Raw genomic sequence first — 26,718 nt, forward strand, 5'->3', positions numbered from 1 at the left:
AACCAAAATATTCTAGTGGAGGAAGACCTTAACCAACTAATTACTCAATTACTTATTTGGTTCCAGCTGTGATATGTTCTATGAAGGGACAGTCGAGGGTCCTGATTACCTACCGCATCCTGCAATCTGGGTAGTGAATGTCAGAGGAAACATCTCTGAGAAAGAGTTGTTTAAACTGAGTTCAGATGGGGTGGGGTCAGGGGGATTCTGAAAGGCAGAAGACATGGCATGTGAGGGGCTTAGGGATGAGAAAGACCGTAACAGTGTGGGCTTTTTGGGGAAATGAGGGAGGAAGAGGGACACCTGTGTCTAGAACACAGACTTTGCAGAGGAGAGGAGCTCAAGGCGAGGTGACAACCACAAAGGGCCTTTTAAGAACTTAGTCATTTAAGGGCTTCCCTGGTGGCGCAGTGGTTGGGAGTCCGCCTGCCCATGCAGGGGACGCGGGTTCGTGCCCCGGTCCGGGAAGATCCCACGTGCCGCGGAGCAGCTGGGCCCGTGAGCCATGGCCGCTGAGCCTGCGCATCAGGAGCCTGTGCTCCACAACGGGAGAGGCCACAGCAGTAAGAGGCCCGCGTACCACACACACACACACACACACACACACACACACACACACACACACACACACACACACACACACAAAAGAACTTAGTCATTTAAGCCCCAATGACTGTGATGTGGACAGTGGCACTAGAGCCCACAGCTGGCCAAGAGTCACTGTAAGACTAACGAAGCTGTCCTCAAAGGCAACTTTTAGATTGCCTTGGTTTCCTCCCCTAGTTAGCCAAAGACGTGGGTTTATGCGTACTGTCTCCATAGAGACTTTATTTGACCAATGTCCTGTACGTTGTTGATTCAAATCACATTAGGAAGAAATCAGAAAACTGTCCTGCTATGCAAGTCTGATTTATAGAACATTTGAATGGCGGTGAACTCGATTAGAGAACCCTTGGGTTCATCCCCTAAAAGATTTCAAAGAAAGGCTCCTAAAATTTCCCCCCTACACACACCTAAAAAAAAAAAAACTTTCAGATGAATCCAATATCACCAGTAAGTTATAGTCAGCTTTTAGTAGATGATCCATTAAGAGGATAATATTGGGAGAACACCTGGCTTTGCAGTCAGGCCTTAGAACTTTTGGCCAAAGATGCCCAAGCAGATCCTTGATTTAGACAAAATATGCTCCACAGACTCTTAACTCAGACACAAAACCAGATTATCTTAGTTTGGGGAGAATCTGAGCATCTATTTTCAATAAGAGCTATTTTTTAAGAAATCTCCATTTTAAAAACATTATACAAAAAAAAAAAACATTATACACACATGCACACACACGTTCTACCTGAAACATCCTGCATTCTCATTGGAAATCACTTCTTTTCTTCTCCTGAATTCTTCTAAAAATACACACAGTACTTCATTATCACCAGAAGGTTCTCTTGAGTCATTTTACATTTTTGGAGAAGCAGGCATTCTGTGTAATGATGAACACCAGCTTTTCCAGGGCATTCCTACAGAGCCATGCAGTTATCAAGGGCATCTTAGAAATCATTTCCCTTGCTTGTGTTCTATGTTCCTCATCCTTTCCCCACCATCTCAAACATCTCAGCTTCTAGCTTCTACTTAAGAAAGGGAATGGCTCATGTCACCACTCTCTGCTAAGATGTCCCCAGGGAGCACATGGATGGACTGTGTCACAACCCGAAAGGGGCTTCTGGGCTTCTATTTTCTTTTCCATAATGCGTTTCCTGCTTAAATTTAGGGATAAGTGAATTGAGGAACAGGGACCTGTGTGCAGCAGAGATTTAGTGGAAAAGGTGTTCATAGACATAGACTCCAATTATTTTCAAATTATACGTATAACATATACATAACTTTATGCACGCCTATATGTATATACCTGTGGCTATACACACACATATATTTACACACAACTTTACACACACGCACATATACCATGTTCCCCTTTAGGAAAATGAACCAGCCTTTTAAAATGTAGAAGTCATAGTAGATGAAAACCCTCTGCTCAAAACCCTCTGAAACCTCACATTTCACTCAAAATGACGTTCAAAAGCCGGGACCTGCAAAGCTCCGTATAATCTTTATAATTCCACCCCCGCCCCCAGTCTTTCCAACCTCTTTTTATACCATTTTCTTCTTACTTCATCAGAGCCACCCTGGATTCTTTGCTGTTCCTCTAACACATTCCTCCCACTCCTGCCTCAGGGCCTTTGCACGTGCTGTTCCCTCTGCCTGGCATGTTCTTTCCCCAGATAGCTGCTCGGCTCACTCCCTCAGCTCCCTGCCAAATATCATTTCTAACACACAGGTTTCCCTGACCACCCCTCTCACTCCCTTAGTTTTCCCTCCCAACCTTTTTGTCACCTAACACATTGTTTACATAGCATTTATTGCCTGTATCTACTCCATTCTAATGAATTCGCTGTGACAGCAGGAACCTTTTCTTATTCACCTTAGAGCTCCTGTGCCCAGAACAGTGTTGAGAGACTCTCAAATGTTTGTTGCATGAATGATGCTGGACTGATCCCATTGGACCAGACTGCTGCCAGTCACAAAACTTTGAGCTGGGAGGGATATGGAGATGGCAACTCATCCATCACCCCTGCCAGGAGGGCAAGACCATGCCCGACACACCACATACAAGTGAAGTCGTGCTCTGAAATCAACATCCTGAGAAACATCACAGCTAGGAACAGGCAGCTCAGACGAGAGCCAGCCACTGGCAAAGGGCCCTTTCAGCACAGCCAGTCAGGGAGGTTCTAGATGCCAGACCCTTACCCAGCTGGGCTGTGAGGTTCTCAGAGCTGCCGATGAGGCTGCAGGGCCCAGTGAGGAGAAGCAAGTGGGACTGGGGGACTGCATGCTCCTCTGTAGTGGGGTTTTTGCGTTTGGGATCTCTGTGGGCAGGCCAGTTAAAAACCCCTAGTAGAAAACCTAGAGCCTAGAAATCAACTTCAGCCAACTACCTGCAGACCAGATGAAGCCTTCCAGACAAAGTCCATTGCAAAGTGCTACAGTCCAGTGGCCACAGTTGAAGCCCATAGGGCAGAATATGGCCGAGAGGAGGATGGCTCAGCCGCCTGGGCCCTAACTGTGACTGCCCACCGGGACCTCGTGGCAAGAGGAACAGCAGGCAGGCCACATGCACTGCTTCAGTTGAGCCTGACGCTAAAAGCAGGTCTCCTAGTCTGTATCCCTTCCCCCAGTTTTCTACCCCACCCCACCCCAGCCCACCTCAAAGGGATGTGATTTTTATGTAGCCAAGGAACAGGCTTTACCCCACCCTTCAGAGTGAGAGACCCAGCAGATTTGCAGACAACAAATGCACAGCATCACCTTTCCACAAATGAGAGGAGAAGAGGGGGGATGGGGAGATGGGACCAGGAAGGGCCAATGGGAAGGGAAAGAGAAGCACCAGGAAAGAGGAAGGAAGGGTTTATTCCCATCAGAGGGACAGAGGCAGATTCTGAATGTACAAGTATGAGAAGCAGAATTGGAAAAAGGGGACGAAAGAGACAGAACTGGGGGAAGTGGAAGATCTCAGTAACCCCAGAGCCTGGTGCAGAAGAGGAATGAAGTGAGTCTGAGTAGAATGAATAGATTAATCGTATTAACACACTGACCTGACCTCAAAGGAGAAATGATAACACTCGCCCAGCACTCTGTAGGTTCTGGCCGCAGACAAGCACTTCCAGGCATTTCCTGTTTCACTGGGTCGTGAACCGGCTCCTATGAACCAAACTCTTTTCTTGCGGTGAAGGCTGACAATGAACTCCTCAATGAACTGTCCTGATTCAACACTGTCATATGGGGTGGAGGAAATCTACATGGGTCACCATCTGTGGGGTCAAAGAAATAAATGAACAAATTATACCCTGCCTAGTGGTTGTCCCTCCATCACCTCCCACCTCCCCCAAGCCCTCACAGCTCTGCTCTTTGCCCCTCGCTGTTATTCAGAAACGGGCCATTCACCTCTGGGTGGGTGCTCTGGCACTGAGCTTCTCCAGACAGGCTGAAAAAAAAGGCCTTTTAGAAACTGTTGCATATTCTATGTCTTAAAACAGGTCTTTCAGCAGCAGATCTTCTATCTAAATCCACTTATCTTGGAAAGCTGGAGTGGAAGACACAGCTTATTTTTTCTCTCCCCTCACCCTCAAGAAAGTCCTCCAACCACCTATGCACATGTGCTTCTGTTCTGCTCTCTCTTTTGTGGCTCTGCTTCCAGAGAGGATGCTGGGAATAATACAGATGTTCCCCTTGTATATAGTTTGCATAGCAATTGCTGCAGAAATAAATATTACGGGCTTGGCATGGCAGGATCTATGGACAGTGCCATAAGATAAATAAAAAAGGGAAACTGTGTAAGCTGTTTTTACTTTATTAGCTATAAAACCCAGGCTTAGGCAGGGATCAGAGAACCCAGCAGACATCATTCAACAAAAAGTGGCGCATTCTTTTGCTCTGCTTTCCTTTTTTTTCCCAAATGAGAACATCGCCACCTGGTGGGAATCTCCAAATCACCACCGGCAGTTTCCGAAACAACTCAGAGACAGAAACCCAAAACCTGAGCACAGAGGTCAGCGGCTGGCAGAAAGGAGGAACTGGATATTAGAAGAGCACAGGTTTCAAATTACTTGCTGGCCTTGTAGAGTCTCTCATATACAACTTGTTCCCAGGAGACCAAATCTCTTACAAATCTTTCTTTCTCTTCTGCAGCTCTCGTCTTCCCTGATTGTGGTTTTCCGGGCCTTCCGGCTCTCCTTGCTACTAGGTACTCAGATTGAATCCATTATTTAATGCCTAGTACACTACCCACCTTCTCCAAGAGTCCACCGAGACCACTCCAACCACGTTGGATTTCTCCCTCTTCCAACCTCCCAATGCACCTTTGTGCCACAAAATACTCAACTTGAAAAAATAATCTGCTCATTGCTCCTGGGCTGTTTGAACTTTCTCCTCAACCAAGGTCTGAGTCCCTGGATCTCTTAAACATTTATGCCATGGTCTCCAACTGGAGGCCACAGAGACAACCCAGCCTGGAGATAGGTTGGGTTTTGACATTCACACAATGAAAACAAAAGCTGTTGTTTCAACATTGGGAGATTTCACATAAAAATTTGAATTTCTAGAATTTCTGTTAAAAAAGCTTAATTTCTGCTAGAGCTGGGCCCACATGAAAGAGGCATGTTTCTGTTTTTTTTCCACAGTCCCCACCGTACTTTGTTGTACCATTAATACCAGGTCTGAATTTCAGTTGCCATTTATCATTATGCTCGCTCTGAGTTTTTCTTATATCTGAGAAATATTTTTATATCCATGTCTCTGTTAAATGGGGGGAAGTAAGTAGTAGCCCAATATGCAAAAGACAAAGGCAGAGGGCATATTTCTTTGGGATCTTATCTATGTAACACACAAACATACAATCCACTTTATTTATTTCTGGTATTTGTCTGACCCTTTGTGAGATTTGAATTTCTTAATCCTCGGTTTGCTATAAGAAGCTCTAGACCTCCCACCAGGGTTTTGCTCAATCCAGACGCTCTCCCTAACAAGCCCTGCCCCATGCTCTTCTCTCCCATTGCCTATAGATCAGAGACCGGTAGATCTTCTTCTTTAAAGGATAAGAAAACCAGATATGGTTTTGCTTGAGGTCCATATGGTCTCTGTCACAACTACTCTACTGTTATAGCACAAAAGCATCTACAGATAACATGGAAACAAAGAGGCATAGCTGTGTGCCAATAAAACTTTATCCATATAAGCAGACAGCAGGCTACCAATCCCTGCAACAGGATATCTAACCATCGTGCCATCCTCCTTTTGGCATCCCTTCCTCCAGCCTTGGTCAGGCTCATCTGTGATACGTTCTCAGTGAAATAACACTTTACTTCAAATCTTTCCTTCCCCACTAGGCTGAAAGCACCAAACTCCAAGAGCAGGGACTCCTGTATCTCCCGCACTATCGGCAGAGTCCTATGATACACATAGCGTAGCTAAAGAATGACTGTGAAGGACAGCAGGTGCATGCCATAACCGAGTCCAGAGTGCTCTGGCTGCCCTGAGATTGAAGTCGGCTGCTTCTGTCTCCAGCAGCAGATCTGACAGAAGCACTCCACAGCTGACATGGGACTTCCACTGCATCAGGGACCCAGGCTCCTTCTAACTTGTTCTGTCCCTTAAGAAACAGCTCCCAAGCCCAGCATCCAGGTGGCTGTACCAACTCCCACCACTGTGTTTGCACAAAAGAGCTTAAACTCTAGAGCACGTTTCTCAAAACATAGGTGAACATCAGTCGAAGTAACTAGAAGTCATTAGAGACTCTGCTACCACCATTTTTACTTCATTTACTCATTTGTACGTAAGTAAATTAGTTCTCCGTAAGGATTAGTTACTGTTAAAATCCCAAGCATGCCGCTACCCCACACTTCTGCATTGTTGCTGCCTGGAATGTTCAAGATTTCATATGACGCCCCTCCCAGAAACACACAAACAGAACACCCCTCCTCCATCCTGTGATTTTTTTCATAGAAATTATTACCATGTGATATTTCTACTTGTTTGCCTCACATCTATCTCACTAGAGTATAAGCTCCGTGTGAACAGGAAAGGTCTGGTACTTAGTAGGCCTTCAGTAAATATTGGTCAATAAATGAATGACTTTTGTCATTATTTCACAGTGAGGAAGTTAAGAGAGGATTCTCATTTCTGTAGAATTTACGTAGAGAATTTAACATCCCAGATCACATCTCAGGAAGGTCTTTCTTGCCCAACAAAGGCTATTCTGTTTAGAGTAGCCTTTCCTTCCCATCCCTGCCACACTCTGTTTACCCGGCTTTACTTCTTCCATAGCAATAATCATACCTGACATGTTAATTGTTTGTTTATTTGAATATTTTCTGCCTTCTCCCTTAGAATATAACTCTGAGAGAACAGTGGCTTGGTTTTGTCTACCCTTGTTACCCTAGAAAATAGCCTGTCACAGTGACAGCTCCCAGTAAAAACTATTCAATGAGTGAAACCATCCACCCACCCATCCAACTTCCAACACTTAAAGTTCCCACAATGGGACATTCAAGGAGGTAGTGAGCTCACCATCACTGGAGACATCCAAATGGTGCCTGAACTACACTGACAGAGGTGTAGTAGAGATTAAGGTATTTGATGTATGAGAGCACTGAGAGGAGGTTTTCTGTCCTGAGGTCCATGGACATCTGCATGAATAACCTCAGGGGGTCTGAGATCTTGTAGATTATCTCAGACTTTCATATACCTGGCTGGATTGTTCCAAAGAGATAATTCTAGCAATGTTTGCTGACTATTCCTCAGATATTGTTGGAAATGCAGAGCACTCAGAGATGAACAAGTCCCTGCCCTTATGAAGGTTCAAGTCTAATAGGAACAACAGGTAGTAAAGAGTCCAAAAAGGTGAATGAGGTCCCTAAGAGGAGCACAGGGGTCACGGCAAGGGCCCTGCAACCAGTGGTCGGGGTCAAGGACGTGACTTGAGTCAAGGAAGTAACAAAGAATGATTTAGACTAGCTCAGGTGAAGTTGGAGATCAAAAAGGTTAAGAAACAGTGTTCTAGAAGATTCCTTCAAAGAAAGGCAGAAGAGCACGCAAGGAGTAGGGAAGACCCAGAACTGCCCAGTCGGCAGATGATACCCACACTCTTCAGAGCAAACTCTCCTTGCTCTGAGAGACAGGAATAATCATTACCCGAAGAGCCAAAGCTTGACAACGATCAAGACACCAAACAGGGCTACGAGACAGCAGTGCCCGCGGAAATGCATCATTAGTGCTCAGTGCCACATCAGTCTGTCCTTGTGAAAGTTAATGAGGACATGAAAATATCACAAGGAGACCTGAGCGCTGAGCGGCTAGAGCAGTCACGTTATTATGCACTGTTCAGAGCTTGACAGAAACAAAGCTGAGACCATTCTTTGCTGTTCCATGCGAGTGCAGGAGTTTCATTTGTATAGTGTCTCCAGAGCCCCAGACCTGGAGAGCTTACCACTTGCTGAACAAACTCTCCAGCCCACAGGAAAGGCTCTGCAGGAGAGGACCCACCTCTTCCACTAGGTAGGACCCCATTGAGAAGGGTAGCTACGTGTGGACCTGCAAGGGCCCGTGGACACTCGGAGTCTTCTGTGAACTGTCCACTCTGCAGAGCCGACGAAGGTAGTGCCTACCAGCCCAGTGACTGTGGACAATTTAAATTCTAAATCCCTCAAGTTTCTAATCGATGAACTGGATATAAGAACGTTACCTCCCGCCACGGAGTTGTGGTGACAAATAAGTCAGATGTTTTGAATGCATCATGTGAACTATTGCCAATCCTTCCCCCCCACCCCCCAGCTTCTGAGTGAGCTCCGAAAGCACTGACTCTCTGGACTCTCTATAAAATATGTTTAACGTACTAGGCACATCTTATCCTGTAATCAGAACCAGCTACATAGCTGGTGGCGCCCACTGCAAAGTCAAGCTGCAGGCCCCTTGTTCAAGAATTACTGAGAATTTCAGGATGGCCACAGCAGAGCATCCAGCCAAGCATGGAGCCCTTATGAGTGTGCGGTCCCAGTGACTGCACAGGTCACATATCCATGGAGCCAGCAGGTCAGTTATATCAACGTTCATTTTTATAAAATGGCCACAATTCCCACCACTCCTGTTTATAAACATCTTGATTTGGGGTCAGATTCTTTTTTGCCGATTATTTTATTCCACTCACAATACCTAGGGGATGTGCACTGTTAACCTCCCTGTTTTACAAATAAGGAAACCAGGTTTCAAGGGATGGAGTCCGGTTGAGTGAGTTGATGGAGGGAACATAGATTTGGGAATCTAGGTCTTTATGACTCTGAGGCTACAACACCAGCAGGGGTCATTCTTGGCTTAACTAAATATTCAGATGCATAAGATCACCATTGATCACACTTAGCCCCTCGGGGATGCAGGCCAAGAAAGACAGCAAGACAGGAGGACAGCATAAGTCATTCCTCTTCAGGTGGAGCAGACATTCCATGCAAGGGTCATGCCCAGTGACAAGTCTTCACTCACAGGGGAACGCAAAGTTGGGGCTTTCCATCTTCTGGTGCTGGGGACCAGAAGAATGGCCAGGGGATGGGAGGCGGTCACTTTTGATTCGAATGGTCAGGTTAGGACACTGAGAAGTGTTCTTCTGAGCCGAGATCTTGACCAAAGTGAGGAAAATCACGGATGGAAATTGCTGGTGGAAGAGCAGTGAAGCAGAGGGGCCAGTGCAGAGGCCCCTGCCAGCGCCCAGCGAGGAGCAGAGTGACCAAGGGAGAGAGGACGTGAGGAAACAGAAGCTGGCGGCGGCGGGTGTCGATGGCAGACCACGTAGGACTTTTTGAAGGCCACTCTGAGGACTTCGGCCTTTCCTCCAAGCTTGGCAGGAAAGGATATGTGATTGATGGGCAATAGCCGCCATGAATACGGAAGTGACGGCAACCTCTGCGTATTGATGTAATGACGGCGCATCCTTGGGTACATCTTCAGGCCATCCCTGCCGGCCCACTAATTTATAGAAGGAGGAGTATGGTGGGTGGGTGATGCAATATGACCTTTATATTTCAGATCTGTGCTGGGAACAGTGGGTATTCCAGCACTTGATTCAAACCTACCCGTAAAAAATTGATTTGGCCGTTTTCATGCAGTGACAGAAAGGTGCACACACGCACACGCACAGAGACAAGGGCGAGAACGTTCCTCTGGATACAAGATGAGCGTTGGAGATGAGCTGATTGACACACAGGTTTTTACTACCAAGTATAAACCCTTCAGCTTTCAGGGGCTGGAAATCGACACCTTCCACAGATGCCACCTGCTCCACGATTCTGGACAAAAGAGATGCCATCTGTACTTTCCTCCCCTAAGTCTTTTCCGTGCCGTTCCCCAAACCTGGATGGTCCATGGCACCCTGACCAGCCATTGCATGGCTCCCCCAACAGACTCACTCCTCTCCAGCAAGACTGTGGCCCCCACTCCTTGGTCCTCAGACATCCCCGCCTCATGGCTTTCACTCTCACTCCTTCCCTTCTTAGCATGTTCCCAGATGCTAGAAGGCTGAGCCACTCAGTGCTTCTCAAAATCACCTTCTTTTGTGACCTTCCTTGACCACCCCACTTAAAATTACAAGGCCCCACCCAGAACTCCCTGTACCCCTCCCTGCTTGGCTTTCCTAGCAGCAACTATCAACAGCTGGCAAAATATAAATATCACCAAATGTTACGTATTCTTTACTTCCCTCAACTAGACTGTGAGCCCCATGAGGGCAGAGAATCTCGTCTGTTTTATTCACCACCATCTCCAACGTCTCAAGCACATAATAACACTTATTATTAGCATGCGCTGAATGGCCGAGTAAGTGAACCAGTGAGCAGCTGTCGGGAGCCCTGCTCATACAGCTTTGCCTCTTCTGCGCCGCATCACAGCATCCACTCTCCGGCAGGAAAATATAGCGAGAGGCCTGTTCAATAGTTCCTTGAAATGGGGCACCAGGGGCTTCTACACAACGAGGTGGGACAGGCAGGCTTCCAGTACACCGGGATGACCGGGAACATTGACCTTGCACCTCTGGCCTCTCAACCTCTCCCACACGGGGTTAAGCAGCTGGAGAAAAATCACTTCAGTGTATTTGTTCTTCATATTTCCTAGCATCTAACATGAAGCTGGACACGTTCCAAGGTCGTTAGCCACATTTGAGGAATGAAAAGTAAATGCATGAAAGAATGTATGTATATATGTTACTCTGGGCTTTTTTTGACTGAGAGAATACAATCATTCAATCAATTATTATTCCCTGCTCCCCTGGAGAAGTTCAGCTTGAAGCAGAAGAGTACGCTGAGAAGAGTTGAAATGGAAGACACAACAGGGAGCTTATTTGGGGGATTTGGGCATTCTTAGCTTCCCTGAATCATTTGTATACATAGTTAAATAATGTGTTGGTTATGTGTGAAACTTCCAGCTATCAGATCTCTTAAAGGAAGTGCCCTGTGCACTGCTGGCCACATCCTAGACATCATCTGATCACAGGCCAAATAAGAAAAGGAATATGCAGTCACCAGGACGGCCCCATGAAGATCTAAACCAGGCTGCTGTGACACGGGAGAGTGGAGACTTGGCAATTGTTGCGTTAATGTGCTACACACCAACAAGGCTTCAGTGGAATTGCTCCTGCTCTGGGTGGAATGCCTCTCTGGGACCCCTGAACCAGGCAGGGAGCAAAGAGGTTGAGAATGGGCACATTTGATAGAAGAGGGAATGAAATCTTGAGACTCTTGACTCCTGGAGAAAAGAAGCGCCGCTATTTCTTACATAGAATCTGAATAAGTTAACACAAGGGAAATCTCCTCTTCTCTGCAGGCAACTTTGCATTAGGATACTTTCTTATCACAGGAGGATCTATCCTATGTTTGTCAAAAATTCACTTGGTATGTTTTTCTGCCTGCAGTTGAAAACAATAAAAGCACTCCTTTGCTTCAGATATTTGCATACAAATTATATCTGGCACGTTTATAACGTACTACAGAATCTTCAGTGTGCACAGTATATGTGGCACAGTATATTATAATGGGGAAGTACACATTTTTCCATTAACCGATTGCTTTTTTCACAGATGGATCTGTAAGGGAGTTACAAGAAGGCAAAAGGAAAAAAAAAGAGAAAAAGATAAAAATCCCTGCAACAAAAAAATAAACCAGGTCTGAAATTCTGACAGCTTCGTCCAGTGAAAAGTGGTTAAACGGGTCTTTGAATTATCCTACCCTACACTGCTGTCTGATTGTTGTGCTTAGAGAATGAGTTTTACAGACACTTATACAGAACAAAATCATTAGAGAAGAGATAATGGGACACCACAGTAATGATTGTGGGAAGCTGCACTGGGCCTTAATTAAATTCAAGTGAAAAGCACTGTTCTTTTGCAAAAGGTAGATGGATCCCATCTTGAGAAGAAGCCTCTTTCATAATCCCAACGTTCCGCACAGCAAGAAAGAAGATAACAGAGGACCGTGTCCTAGGCTTGGAGCTCACAGCCAAGGGCAAGGGAATTAAAAACAGAATTGAGTTCCAGCTATTGGGTTTCCTATGCTTCAATTCCTATAATCCTCTAAAGATAACTACCCTACAGACAGTGCCTGCTACATTGTAGGCCTTCAAATCACTGCTGAATAAATGTATGAATCAATCAATTTTATAAAACTGATACCAGGAGAAATTAAGAAATTTGCCTAAAATCACACTGGGGTTCAAACCCAGTTCTGTTGGACCCAGAAGCCTTTCCAGTGCCCTTTGTTTCCTCTGTTGAATGGGGGCATGTTTCTGTATCCAGAGAAGGAAGATTCTGGAATGGAAAATGAGCAGGAAGCAATGAGACCAGTTCCTTTTTGAGATGAGGAGGTATCCCAGGCCACACAATGACTTTCATGGGCCAATAAATACTTTTGCCTTCCTGGGCCCCTTCCTCCATAAAATGGTATTAAAAACTACATTATACGACTGGGTTTGTATGAAGACCAATATAATCCAAATTGGATTTTTTCTTCTGATTTTAAAAGAAAGTAAAAGAGTTTTATGGGCCTCTAAGAGAATCATGGGTCCCAGGCACTGCACCTACTGTTGTCTTATGGAGACCGCAGCCCTGACAGCATCACATAAAAACTCCATCAACTAGAAACATTGCACACACAAAAATTTTATAGTGAGTCCACATCCCTGCAAGGTTTTGATGCTCGCAACATTTACCAAACACTATTGAAATCAGTACCTAACAGGTCAGTTAGGATCATGGTTCACTACACATGCTAGAGACCCTCAAGTAGGAATTTTTCACATGAAATAAGTCCAGACAAGGGCAGTCCTTATACAAGGGCTGGTCCAGCTACTCACGGGGAGTCCTTCTCGTTTCCTCTCTGACATCCTTACCAAGTGTCTTTGCTCCTCGTGGAAGCAAGATGACTTCTCCACCTCCAGCCATCCCATCTACATTCCAGGCAAGATGAAGAAGAAAGTGCCAAGGATGAGGGATAAAAGCCTTTGCCTTAGAAGCTTTGTTTTATGGGGAAAGGAAGCCTTCTGCGGGCTGGGATTGGGTCCCATGACATTCCAGAGAATCTGGAAAAGTAAGTATTTTCAAGTAGAATCACTGCCTCCCCCAAAGGGTTGTTAGGAAGGAAAAAGGTTTAGTATAGAAAAAAATGGACCTTGAGTGGGCAATCAGCAGTGTCTGCTTCAACAGCCCTAATTCCTACAAAACAAAATGACTCCCTGGTCCCAGTGTGTGACCAAATCTTTGAAAATACTACCCAGTTCAGGAAAGTTTCAGCTCAGCAGAAAACCGGGCGAGTTCTTTGGTTTTCACCAGAATTCGATAATCCAGGCCAGTCTGCCCTCTGTTAACACTCGAGCAAAAGAGACATAATAGCATACTGTCGATTAGCTAACATGTCGACAGTAACCACCTCCCCAGGCTGTATTTATTTTTAATAAATGTCTTATTTCCCAGTACAAGACACTGGAGTTGTCTTTCTGGGCCAATAAAAATAGGTGTGTCACTCGCATCTACTTTTTCCTGGCTGGATCTTACCTGCTTGCTAAGTTTTAGCTCGAGTGCTATTCTCTCAATAAAAACTTGCTGTTTGCAGCACAGGTGGCTGCAAATGCCTCTCGGTGCTCTCCGGGCCCAGGGGTCCAAAATTCACCTTATCGGCTCCCCTCCTACCGGACAGTGAGATACATTGAACCCTCGCTACTGAGCACAGTTCTTGGTCATTAAGGTACACAGTCAGTGTTTGTGAACAAAACGTGAACATGACTCAACAAAATATTCAGCTGTTCTGCTGGGGTAGGATTAGGGTGACCAACTGCCCAGGTTGGCCCGGGACTCGGGGCTTCCCTGGACATTGGCCTTTCTGTGCTAACACCAGGAAAGTCCAGGCCAGCCAGAGGAGCTGGCCGTGGTGAGTACAGTACCCATGCAGCACTGGCTTAGAGCCGATTGGAAATAATATCATCATTATTAACAAAAACATTTATTGAGTGGTAACACTGTACCAGGCCCTCTCTTAACAGTTTACCTGTATTATTTTGTCCTCACAAGAACTCTAAGAGGAAGGGACTAATGTTATTCCCATTTTACAGGTAAGGAAGGAGAGGTGCAAACTTTAAATCGCTGAGCCAAGGATATACAGTTAGAAGCAGCAGAGGTGGACTCGAGCCCAGGCAGCCTGGCTCTAAAACCCAAGCTCCTGCCTCACCCGGATCCTTCTGAAGACGTCGGGCCCTGTGAGCTGAGGCCCATTTACTTGCTCAGGCTGTTGCATCACTGATGTGCGTGAGAACTTCCATCTTATAGCTGGGGGAGGAGGAAGAAATTTGTGGAAGACCTGCCCTCACCTGTCTCTAATCGCTGGAAACGACTGATGCAGAAACAACCACCACCAGCCAAACTGGTTTAAGACATGTCACAATAAAAAGCTCTGCATCTTATGTTATAAAGGTAAGTAAATAAAAGGTAATATACATAAAAGAAAAAAACACACAAGCAAAAAACCCCTCTGCATCCTATAGCCCGCCCTTGGCTATTACATTACATTTACTAAACGTAAGGTGCCAAGAAGTTTGCAAAGTAAAGAAACTGGTTTGAGGTGACATTTACCAAAACTTCACTTAAGGATAAACCTTTTTTTTTTTTTTTTTTTGCCCAGGAACTTGAGTTGGCCTCTCATAGGCCGCCCTGGGGAATCCTGGTCTAGCAGTATCTGACCCCCCGTCGCTGCTGCTAACTGACATTTCCCCCAGCAAAAGGAAAGAACCAGAATTAGACACTGGGCTTTTATGCCTTCAGAGCCGAGTTTTTCCTATTGTTCTCGGCTCTTTCTTCCTTCTCCAAGTAAATCACAGGATCATCAGAAACCCCATTGAAGCCTCTGTAGGACCGCACTGTGATCTTTATCTTCAAAGCCATCCAGCTAGGCCTCTTGCTTGAAATTTGCATGACAGCTAAAGCAAAGTAAATTTGGGGGCTGGCTTCCTTTGATAACCAAATGTTTCTCTTTCTTTCTTTGTTCTGTAGGGACAGCTTTAAAAGGAATTCAGTGATGAGGAAAATAATTCTACACTATTTAGTTCTGGGCAGTCACCGTGACTGGAGCATTCGCTTAAAATAGGAACTGCGTGGCTTGTCTTCAATAGAGGTCAATTATTAAAAGACTGGACTGGAAGGTTTAAAAGGTGAGCAGGGGTCCTGGGTGGAAGCCACATGTGGAAGCAGGAAAGAGGCAGAAAAACTCAACTGGAACCTAATCCTCAGCCCCACTCAGCTTGCTTTCTCTTCAAGAAGCACCTTCTGCACAGGACCGGCCACGGAGCTGGTGACACCCAGTGTACAATTAAAGGGGAGCCTCTGTGTTCAAAAAGCAAGAAAGAAGTGCTGCTCAAGGAACTAAAATGTAACCTGTTTTCCTTTCTTCCTTATTCTCTCTGTTGGTCACTGTTTCTTTTTTAACATCTTTATTGGAATATAATTGCTTTACAATGGTGTGTTAGTTTCTGCTTTATAACAAAGTGACTCAGCTATACATATACATATATCCCCATATCCCCTCCCTCTTGCATCTCCCTCCCTCCCACCCTCCCTATCCCACCTCTCTAGGTGGTCACAAAGCGCGGAGCTGATCTCCCTGTGCTATGCAGCTGCTTCCCACTAGCTATTTTACATTTGCTAGTGCATATATGTCAATGCCACTCTCTCACTTCGTCCCCCTGTCCTCAAGTCCATTCTCTACATCTGCGTCTTTCTTCTTGTCCTGCCCCTAGGTTCTTAAGAACCTTTTTTTTTAGATTCCATATATATGTGTTAGCATACAGTATTTGTTTTTCTCTTTCTGACTAACTTCACTCTGTATGACAGATTCTGCGTCCATCCACCTCACTACAAATAACTCAATTTCGTTTCCTTTTATGGCTGAGTAATATTCCATTGTATATATGTGCCACATCTTCTTTATCCATTCATCTGTCAGTGGACACTCAGGTTGCTTCCATGTCCTGGCTATTGTAAATAGAACTGCCATGAACACTGTGGTACATGACTCTTTTTGAATTATGGTTTTCTCAGGGTATATGCCCAGTACTGGGATTGCTGGGTCTTATGGTAGTTCTATTTGTAGTTTTTTAAGGAACCTCCATACTGTTCTCCATAGTGGCTGTATCAATTTACATTCCCACCAACAGTGCAAAAGGGTTCCCTTTTCTCCACACCCTCTCAAGCATTTATTGTTTGTACATTTTTTGATGACTGCCATTCAGACAGGTGTGAGGTGACACCTCATTGTAGTTTTGATTTGCATGTCTCTAATGATTAGTGATGTTGAGCATCCTTTCATGTGTTTGTTGGCAGTCTGTATATCTTCTTCGGAGGAACATCTCTTTAGGTCTTCTGCCCATTTTTGGATTGGGTTGTTTGTTTTTTTGATATGGAGCTGCATGAGCTGCTTGTATATTTTGGAGATTAATCCTTTGTCAGTTGCTTCATTTGCAAATATTTTCTCCCATTCTGAGGGTTGTCTTTTCCTCTTGGTTATGATTTCCTTTGCTGTGCAAAAGGTTTTAAGTTTCATTAGGTCCCATTTGTTTATTTTTGTTTTTATTTCCATTTCTCTAGGATGTGGGTCAAAAAGGATCTTGCTGTGATTTATGTCACAGAGTGTTCTGTCTATGTTTTCCTCTAAGAGTTTTACAGTGTCTGGCCTTACATTTAGGTCTTTAATCCATTTTGAGTTTATTTTTGTGTATGGTGTTAGGCAGGTGTTAGGCAGTTTTCCCAGCACCACTTATTGAAGAGGCTGTCTTTTCTCCATTGTATATTCTTGCCTCCTTTATCAAAAATAAGGTGACCATATGTGCATGGGTTTATCTCTGGGCTTTCTATCCTGTTCCATTGATCTATATTTCTGTTTTTGTGCCAGTACCACACTGTCTTGATTACTGTAGCTTTGTAGTATAGTCTGAAGTCCAGGAGCCTGATTCCTTCTCCAGCTCCGTTTTTCTTTCTCAAGATTGCTTTGGCTATTTGGGGTCTTTTGTGTTTCCATACAAATTGTGTCATTGTGTTTCTTATCTGCTATTAATCTCTTAAGAAAAATCAAGATTTTAAATTAGCACAAATTTTACTGGTCATCTTTTACATCAATCATGCCATGTCCATTTTTAATGTTAATATAAGAACATTCAATTCATGTGCTGAATCACCAAAATTACACACCTCATATTCCTTAGCTCATATATGCATATGCATTTTGTTCTTCTCAGAACAGGAGAAAAGCTGCACAAAAACTAACATACTTGTTTTTATTTCACTTCTTGACACATGGACATTCTACCAACACCCTTTAGCTTGGCCTTTCTGATGAATGAGAAAGGATTGAAAGGAAAAGGAACTGTGGGTTTTCCCAGCTTTCCTTTTCCTTCTATGACAGAGGGGAGGACCATGTGTAAGAAAGGATATGATGGACTTCCTCGGTTGGTTGTGTTTCATAGACCACCCCTACCTTCCTTCTGCATTTGAAGCAAGTTCTGGTTCAAAGGGAAAGCATCTCAGGCTGTCAAGGCCCCTGCTTACTCCTGCTTACTCCTGTTGTACTTGCTTTGGGGATCCCTGAACTCCCATGCATCCTGGGGCCTCAGGAATTCTGTGTTTATGGGGCACGACGAATGCTGTGTACAAACATAGCATGAGGGAGCAGCGAGTAGACGCATACTGCAGACACCTCCTCTGCTCATACGCATGCTCCATTGTCCAATGGGACTTTACTTACAAACACAAGTTCAAAGATAAAAGTATGAAGGATTTCAAGATGGCCCCAGCAGAGCCAAATGTGGGGCCTTGTGAGCATGGAGTCCTTGTGTGACTGCATGGATTTTGCACCCATGAAACCAGCCCTGCTGTGTGTACGCGTGTACTAGATACAGAACCAGGGGCTTAAATCTGAGAGCCCATATCTGAGGGCTGTTGCACGGCAGGAGAATATAACGGGGAGCAGAGCTTCTCACATTTTCTCTGTTCACAGTGCGTTTCGTAGCTCAGTAAGTTTTCCATAATACCCTTAGGCCAAGAGAAATATTTAGTAGTTCCATTTTTTTTAAACATCTTTATTGGAGTATAATTGCTTTACTCCAATTAGTTTGTTAGTTTCTGCTTTATAACAAAGTGACTCAGCTATACATATACATATATCCCCATATCTCCTCCCTCTTCCATCTCCCTCCCTCCCACCCTCCCTATCCCACCCCTCTAGGTGGTCACAAAGCACCGAGCTGATCTCCCTGTGCTATGTGGCTGCTTCCCACTAGCTATTTATTTTACATTTGGTAGTGTATATATGTCCATGCCACTCTCTCACTTCATCCCAGCTTACCCTTCCCTCTCCCTGTGTCCTTAAGTCCATTTTCTACGTCTGCGTCTTTATTCCTGTCCTGCCGCTAGTAGTTCCATTTATTACGCTGTTTGGTCCAAGCCATTTAAGCTGTCCTAACAAATTAGAAACCATTAAAAAATACACCTAAATCAAAAGAAAATCTATTTTTAATTTTATTCTTAACCACAATTGCTTGCTAAGGGGATGTGTGTGTCTATAGGGCACTGAAGTTCCTCAAATCTGGGAATCAGACTGGACACCCACTGCCACCCTCATTTACTGGTCCACACCTATTTTTCACACAGTACTTTTGCTTCTTATTGCCAAAAACCCAGTTTCACAAAAATGATATCATAGAAATGAATTTAATGTGATCTAATGTTGAAATTGAACAGCCTCCAGCCAGCAGTTCCCAAAGGTTCAACAGATGTTGAATATCACTGTTTGCTGCAAAAAGTTAATATATCCCACAGCACCTCTGTGAACTCACTGTGGCGCCCTGGGCACCTCAGCACATAGTTTGGGAACCACAAGTGTAGAAGTAAAGCATGTGGGCTCTGGAGTCATCACCTGCACAGGGATGGTGTAAGGATTACGCTTGGCACACACAGGAGTTCCAGAAAAGTTAGGGCTCCCTGGCACGGAGCCACGTTAACAGAGGTATTTTATTTGGTGCTGGGGGGACAAAGCTTAGCCAATTAGATACAGCTCCTGCCCTCAGGGAGCCTGAGAAGCATGGAGAAGGCAGACAATGCAATAAGCACACGAACATGTCACTATAAACAGTAATTAGTGCTACGCGGGAACGGCTCTGAGTACTTTAAAAGCTTATAACTGGCGGCTTCGTCTGGTCTGGGGGGTCCCAGGAAGGAACTCAGAGCCTGGTGTTTTAATTAATGTCTAAAGCAAGTGTTGGTTTTGCAAGAGTAGAAGAAAATAAGGTTTTTCCAGGCAAAAGGAACAGCAGAAAAATGACCCCTGCAGTGAGAGGGTGCAGGCCCCGCTCAGGGGAGGACTAAGCATTCCCTTCCACCAAGAACATTCATTTCACAAGTGATGCTGAGGACAAGCGACGCCTGCAGGACCAGGGTCCCCAGAGGATCAGCTGGTTCCGGAAGGCCCGGATCGTACAGAGCAGGACTCTGCAGACCTTGCCTGTAGAGGGCACATGGCCCCTGACACCACCACTCAACTCTGCAGTTGTCGTGCAAAAGCAACCACAGGTAACAAACAAATGGGCATGGCTGTGTTTGAATACAACTCTGACGAAAGCAGGGATAGGCTGGCTTTGGCCAGCATGTACAGACCCTTGCTACAGAAGCCTTCCACGTGTGCCTCATTAGGTAGGCCAAAGGAGGGTAGCTACCTACTGAAAAAGCAAAGCTAGCGCTGGGCCTCCTAGGGTTTCCAATGGAAAAAAAGTAAATAAACACAACATGTAAACACAGCAGAGAGACAACAAAGACGAGCAGTCACCGTCCGGTCAAAACTCAGAGCAAAAATAGTAATTCTTACCCTTCTCCGACATCTTTAAATCCACCCAAGCAACCTCTGCTCTTCAGTACAGGAGTGGACTGCATCATTACCAAAGGCCAAAGATAATAACATCAAGGAGCAAAGCACTCCGGGGGAAGGGTGGGCGGGGGAAGCCTGATTGGCTAGTGGCTGAGCGCCGGGTCGTTAAAAACAGCAGCTGGGTATCCGGGTCTCTGCTTCACCTGGCGCGCTCTTTGCAGTCTGTCCTCTGCTTTCCTGAGCAGCTTCTGGCTGGCTTTTTCCTATTAAAAACAACAGTGCGAGAAGCCCTTGCACTTTAGGCATCTCCGAGAAACAAAGAAGGTCAAACTGAGTCTCCTTATTAGTTGTTATGGCAACAAAGAAAGTATTGCAGAGGCAGGGGAAACGCCACTATAGACCTCACTGCCTGAGCTTTAGTCACAACACAGCTCCCCTTCCTGGGTGTGAGCACCCGCCCCTGCGGAATCTCACTGGTGCCCTCAGCCGGGCCGCATCCCAGCTCCGCCTGCTGACTTCCCCGAAGGCATCTTGTTTAAGAATACCTTGCTGACTGCCTCCAGGTAACAAATCTCACCTGATGGGAATTCTCTCCATTTCAATCTCCTCAAGGTTTCTTAAAACGGGATTTATACCTCCTGCATTGGAATTACCTAGAGATGCTGATTGAAAATATAGATTCATCAGCTCCACCCTAGACCAGCTAAATAAGTTATCTTTTGCCAACATTTGGTAACTACAAGCTCAGAGAGTAGAATGTGGGCAGCGGTATTTTCTTTAGCACAAATGTAGGCAAATGATTATCACCTGCTCCTGCCTTGGCTGACCCAGATCCCTGTAGGTTGAGCCAAAAGCTCTCTTTGAAATCAGCCGGCACTGACTTTCATCAGAAGATAAGCAGCTTGACCTCCAACATTTAATCAAAAGAACTTAAAAGTTCAGTATGAATGAGAAGTACTGAGTTTGTGTGGAAATCTCAAAATGGATTTATTTTTTCTGGGACTGAAAGGAAAAATTTTTGTTAATGGTACAGTATTCCCCTCTGCAAAGGTCAAGATTCTCCCCCCCAAAAAAAAATCATAAAATATCTCTTTATGTAAATGTACGTTCTCCTTAGTTTTTTCTGTCTCCTGCACAATTGGCTTAAGCACTTTGAGGTCATGGATAAGGTACTGTGAAGGAAGGTACACTGCTGGTTATATTCACACCGTATTTTTAGCAACTAACACACGGCCTGGAATACCCAGAGACAAGACAATACTTGGTAAATGAATAAACGAATCACAGAAACCCAAGCAGTCTCACGTGGAAAGCATTTTAATAACTACTGCGTCATGCTGCCTTAAATTGGGTAAAAGGTCTTTTTAGCGCCGGCTACAATAAGCATGCAAAGGGGAAGACAAAACCACACCTTCTGCCAAAAAACAGTCACTTTTCTCAGTATATAATTAAAACAGAAACAACTACGTCTAAGTGAATCCTGCCGCTTAACCTCTGGGTTTGTTTATCCGCAATGTTGGTGCAAGTGCTTGAGAATTCAGTTTGGTTTGTGTACAAATCCACCACAGCTTTGAAATGTTCCCCCTTCTCACACTTGGATATTCACCACTGACGTTAGGGATTAGAAAAAGAAAACTCAAAACCACTTCAAATCACTATTTCTCTTATTTAAGGCCAGAAATTAAAGTGTCTAAATTTCTCATGGTTTCTACCAAAAACCTGAAACTGATAAAAGACAGAATTTGGTGTTCTTACAATCTAGAGTAGGGAGGGGTTGTCAGGTACGGTGTGGGCGAATCCAGCCTGTGGCTTGTTTTTGTCAATAAAGTTTTACTGGCACATAGCCATGCCTCTCCTTTAAGTATTACTGTCTACGGCTCTTTTTTGCAATACAGTAGGAACAGTGACACCATATGACCCCCAGAGCCTAAAATATTTATATTCTGGCCCTTTAAAGAAAAAGTTTGCTGCCCCCTAAGGCAGCATGTGTAAGGGATTTTACACAGCAGTCTCTGGAATCAGATTGCCTGGGTTCAAATGTGTCTACCATTTAGTAGCTGTTAACATAATCAAACAGGAAGGCCATTAGACTGGGGTGATCCTAATGCCTTGATAGCCTACATGAGCAAAGCAAAACGTAAGCCAGAGTCAGTGCATGAAAATCCGAGAAAATGAAACTTAGGAACAACCAACCGCAAACAGCCCACTAGCCTTTCCCAGATAAGGCAGCCACTAGAGTCAGTCAAATAACTGCCTTGCTTTGCTTCCAAGTCTTCTCTGTAAAAACCTCCTCCTGTTCATGGAGCACCTCTAACTACTTTTGGTTGGGCGCTGCCTGATCCAGAGATGGATACTCAAATAAACTCTTTTCATCTGCCTCAGTTTACCTTTTAACGGAGCTAAGAGATCTTGGGCATATTTTTAGATTATTTAAGCTCCTTAAGGCTCAGTTTCTCATCTGTTAAATGGGAACAGTAGTTATACTTACCTCATGGAGTTGTTGTGGGGATTAAGTAAGATAACACAAGTAAAGCTCTAAGTATAGCAGAGACAATAAGTAGAAGCTGTTAGGATAATCTAATAGCACTCTAACTCTTTTCTGTCAATATGTCTCCTTTTTGAGAAGGCCTCAAAGAGGCTCTGGCTTGTAGTTAACTACATCCAGCAACATTTCTTCACACACTCATTAGCTGTAGACTTGCTTCAGCAATTCTGACTTCATTAAAATTATAATTTTTTCTTTAATTCCATTTGCTTATCTACTTCTTCAACTTAATCCCCCGTGCTGGCTGCCAAGGCCCTGGGAATCAGGGAGAACCTCTTATGAGGCAGTTTTAGATGAGAAAAATAAATAAATAAGAGCCAGATGGAGTCAGGAAAATGAACAGTGAGCAAATTATCAAACGTGTGTGGCAAACCAAATTTCTTAAAGATGAAGACATATACATCTAGGAGAAGTAGGATGAGCTAAAAGGATGTGAGCAGCTACAGAGAACACAGAACACAAGTGCATCCCAGTGAAGCCATTAGCACGAAATCATTTCTATATCTCTAATCCACTAATTAATTCTTAGCTGAATTTAATCCTCCCTCCCCCAATATTTCTCCACCCCTGAGAAAAACACATCCTAACCAGCAGTGTCCTTGGAAATCCCAGCCAACTCAGATCCAGGTGGGATTTTAGCAGGGCCTTTGGGGTTTTATTGGTCAATCTCCATTTTAGGAAATTATGCATTTTTGGAAGGAACATAAATGAAAATGAACCTTCTTAATGTCCCTTTTTTGGGGACTTAGCAAAATTTATTTTTTTTCCTAGTGAAAATAATCATTTTGGAAGGGCTAGCCCCGGGCCTGACACTGAGAATGTATACATACCATCAATGTTAATTTGCCTCCCCTTGTAGAAAGAATTCTATCCCAAGGATAGGAGTTTATTCCTCCATTCATTCAACACTTATTTCTCAAGCATGAGCTACGTGTTAGGCACAGTTCTAGGGCCTGGGAAATAGGATTGCCAAACTTAACAAGGAAAAATGTAGACCATCCAGTCAAATTTGAATCTAAGATGTACAATGGACATTTTTAAGTACAGTTATGCCCCATGCAATACACTTATACTTAAAAAATTATTCATTGTGTATCTGAAATCCAAATTTAATTGGATGTCCTATATTTTATCTGGCAACGCTACTGGGAAGAGAGTCGTGACCGAGACAGACACGATCTCCGCTCTCTCATGCAGTTTTATAGCAATTCTAGCCTCAGAAGCTCACAAGCCTTGATCCCCATCTGGCAGTTTCCTGGTGGGAAAACCTGGGGAATAGAGTGACCATCTCTTTCGAAGTACATCACCTCTCGGGGTCCATTTAGCAGATGTCACTCTGTATTGAAATTGTGTCTCTATTTTCCTTGTCATACTCCTCTGCACTTAAGGTCCCTCGTGACAGAGCCTGTGTCTTTTTATCTCTCTGTCTCCTGACTCTGTCTAGTAGATGCTTAGCACAGACCAGCTGAATGAACAAGTGAACAAACACATAAATGGTTGGATTCCATCAAACGCGATGCCAAACCACGCTCATGGCTCATAAGGCAAATATTCACATACCTTCAGAAACACTGGAGATACAGAGAAAACCATATAGCCAGAATCCCACGACCCTATGGGTGAAGAATGATCTTTTATTTTAAAATGTTTTGGGAAAGTACACCAAACAAAATAAAGGCTTTTTTAAAAAGGAGGGAGAGGGGAGATGGTGTGAGAGAGAAATTGTAACCCTATAAAGAACATAAAGGGTGCTTGGAAAGGTGATTTATTAACATAATAGGTAATACTGAGTTAAAGCACTGATTTAACTAATGGGGAATATAATAAAATATGATGGCCAACAGTTAAGCGGAACCATAATATCAATAACTGAGGAATACGGTATAAACGAATAACAAATGAGAGCCATTTTATTGTCAGTACTGTCATACAATTGAAACACTCAGAAGGAAAAACCACAAGAACCGGCAAAAGGATAGATTCAGAGAGGTGCCAGGGACATGGTATCTACCATAGAAAATCGTTTTGTGGCATCGACTCCTTTCTGTCCAACTGTAAAAGAGGGAAGAAAACGTCGATATCTATAGAACAGGTTTCGATTATGCTAAGTTTTTTTTAAGGAGAGAAAAAAGAAAAACCTTTTAAGGAAAAGGTTTCAATTATGCTAAGTTTTTTTTTAAGGGGAAAAAAAAGAAAGGAAAAAAAGAAAAAGACAAAATATGGTATTGCAGAGTTTCCCAAGGACCACGCAGTTAGCCAGGACGTTTAGCTTCTTTTCTTCAGCGCTTCCCTCGGGGTCATCCTCTGACCTCCCGGGTGGATCTGTGCCTGACACATCACAGGCATGTCACACAGCAATTCTTGGCAGTTCCGTCAGTGCTCAGATGGGTAGGCAGGAAAAGTCTCTGTTCGATGAAGCTTCAGAGGGCTGGTGACATCTTTTCCAAAAAAGATTTAGAAATCGGCAGTTATATTTCAAGAAAGCCCACAACCAGATTAGCTAGTCACAAGTTTCTCTATAGTGGAAATCAGTAACATAGGACACGGGATTTTTTTCCCAGAGGCCACTCACAGGGATATGCAAATGAAAGTCATAAGAGATGGTATGATTAACATCTCATTTGCATGTGGCCTTTGCACTGAGCTATGATCAGACCAGTAGCAGTTAAGGACAACCTCCTCCTTAATGTTTCGTCTTTTTCAACTCCTATACCCAGAATATTTAGAGGAGATGATATGGAATCAAAGGACTGTGGAATCTTTTGGCGAGGACACTCTTTGGAAACCGGACCAGAAGTAAGACAATATTATATTTATACCTAGGAAATCTTGCAGTAAAAGAGGACTTCTTAAAATCCATTTAGCCTTTATTATTTCAGGTTTAAGTTCCAAACCAAGAAAAATGAAGAAGCCAGGAAGGCAACACACGAGGCAACTGTGAGCCCCCTTTGTGACACAGGATAGGGCTGAAAACTTTCTCTATAAAGGGCCAGATATGAAATATTTTAGATTTTGTAGACTGTATGGTGTCATAGCAAATACTTAACTCTGCTGCCTGTAGCACAAAGGCAACCAGTTAATATGTAAGGAATGGGCGTGAATGTTCCAAGGAAACGTGAAGAGAAACAGACAGCAGGCTGGATTTGGCCAGGAGGCCAGTTTTCCAGTTCTTGCGGACAGAGCACCATCTGCTGGCTATAAGCGTTACCACAAGCAAAGGAATTCACACTGCAGACCAGGTGAACAGCTCTCTGAAGTGAGCAAAGCAAAACCTACACAACAGTACAGCATTCCTGGAACCAAATGTGTGGATCAAGCTGGCCTAACACACAGGGAGATGGGACCCCAGCTAAGTGGAGCATGTTTGCCCCACCAACACGCGCTCAAAACACTGGACCTAGCGAAAAAGGTTCACAGTGGCCTCTGGCCCCCTAAGCCTTAAGCTCTACCTCATTATCACCAACAGCCCCGGCCTCCATCACACCTCAGTTGAGTCTCTTTCTGACATAAGAAATCGTGGATTCAGACATTTGCAAACCTCAAATCTGAACCATAAGAAACTCTAGTCATACAGTCATTGGTACACAATAGCAGTGATGATTATTAAAGTAATTTGAATATTAAAATATCCCAAATCACTAGAAATCATTTATTCCAGCCTCCGAGCCATTTTGGACATGAATTCTATTCTCTTTCCAACACACACACACACACACACACACACACACACACACGCACACATAAGCACACGCTATAACGTAGAGAAACTGCATTAATGGGCTTGAATCCTACAAGTAAAAATCCAGGCAAATCTTTATTACAGTTTGATAAAAATTCCCTGCAGGAAGTAGGCAGCATGCAAACAATATTGATGCAAAATCCGTGTCTTCAGTAAAGTGCAAAGCCCTTCCTGAACCTTCAACGGTAGCTCCTGAGACTCTAAAAATTTTCAAGAAAACTGACTGACAGCATTCACTTGGGGTCAAGTTGAAATGAATACACCTGCAGCTTCTATCATGATGGGTAACTGAAACTTCCTGGCTTGGTTGGAATACTGTTTTTAAGCTTAAAGCCAGGAGATGGATTGAGAGATTATTTTTACATTTTTGCAGTTCACACAAAGGTCACAAGCTGGTACTGGCCTGTGGACACCATCTGGGCCCAGCCCTGTTCTCTGGCCTGCGCAGGGCTTGGAAC

The 26,718-nt window shown here is 44.2% G+C and overlaps 1 protein-coding gene across 9 annotated transcripts in view; it reads right to left on the bottom strand.

The window, feature by feature from the left end:
* Positions 1 to 26,718, bottom strand: part of DOK5 (docking protein 5) — a 1,081,787-nt gene that overhangs the window by 721,684 nt on the left and 333,385 nt on the right. For 8 of the 9 annotated variants that reach the window (XR_013824125.1, XR_013824126.1, XR_013824127.1 and 5 more), the window contains one exon: positions 3,648 to 3,863. Coding sequence is in view for 1 of the 9 variants with exons in the window: in XM_079899078.1 (XP_079755204.1) it covers positions 24,895 to 24,959 (65 nt within the window). In the remaining 8 variants the exon portion in view is untranslated. Of the gene's footprint in view, positions 1 to 3,647; positions 3,864 to 23,961; positions 24,960 to 26,718 lie in introns of those variants that run through there. The other variant, XM_079899078.1, reaches the window with a different exon arrangement.

Source organism: Stenella coeruleoalba, assembly GCF_951394435.1.
Source record: "Stenella coeruleoalba genome assembly, chromosome: 15".
In the NCBI taxonomy this organism is placed as follows: domain Eukaryota; kingdom Metazoa; phylum Chordata; class Mammalia; order Artiodactyla; family Delphinidae; genus Stenella; species Stenella coeruleoalba.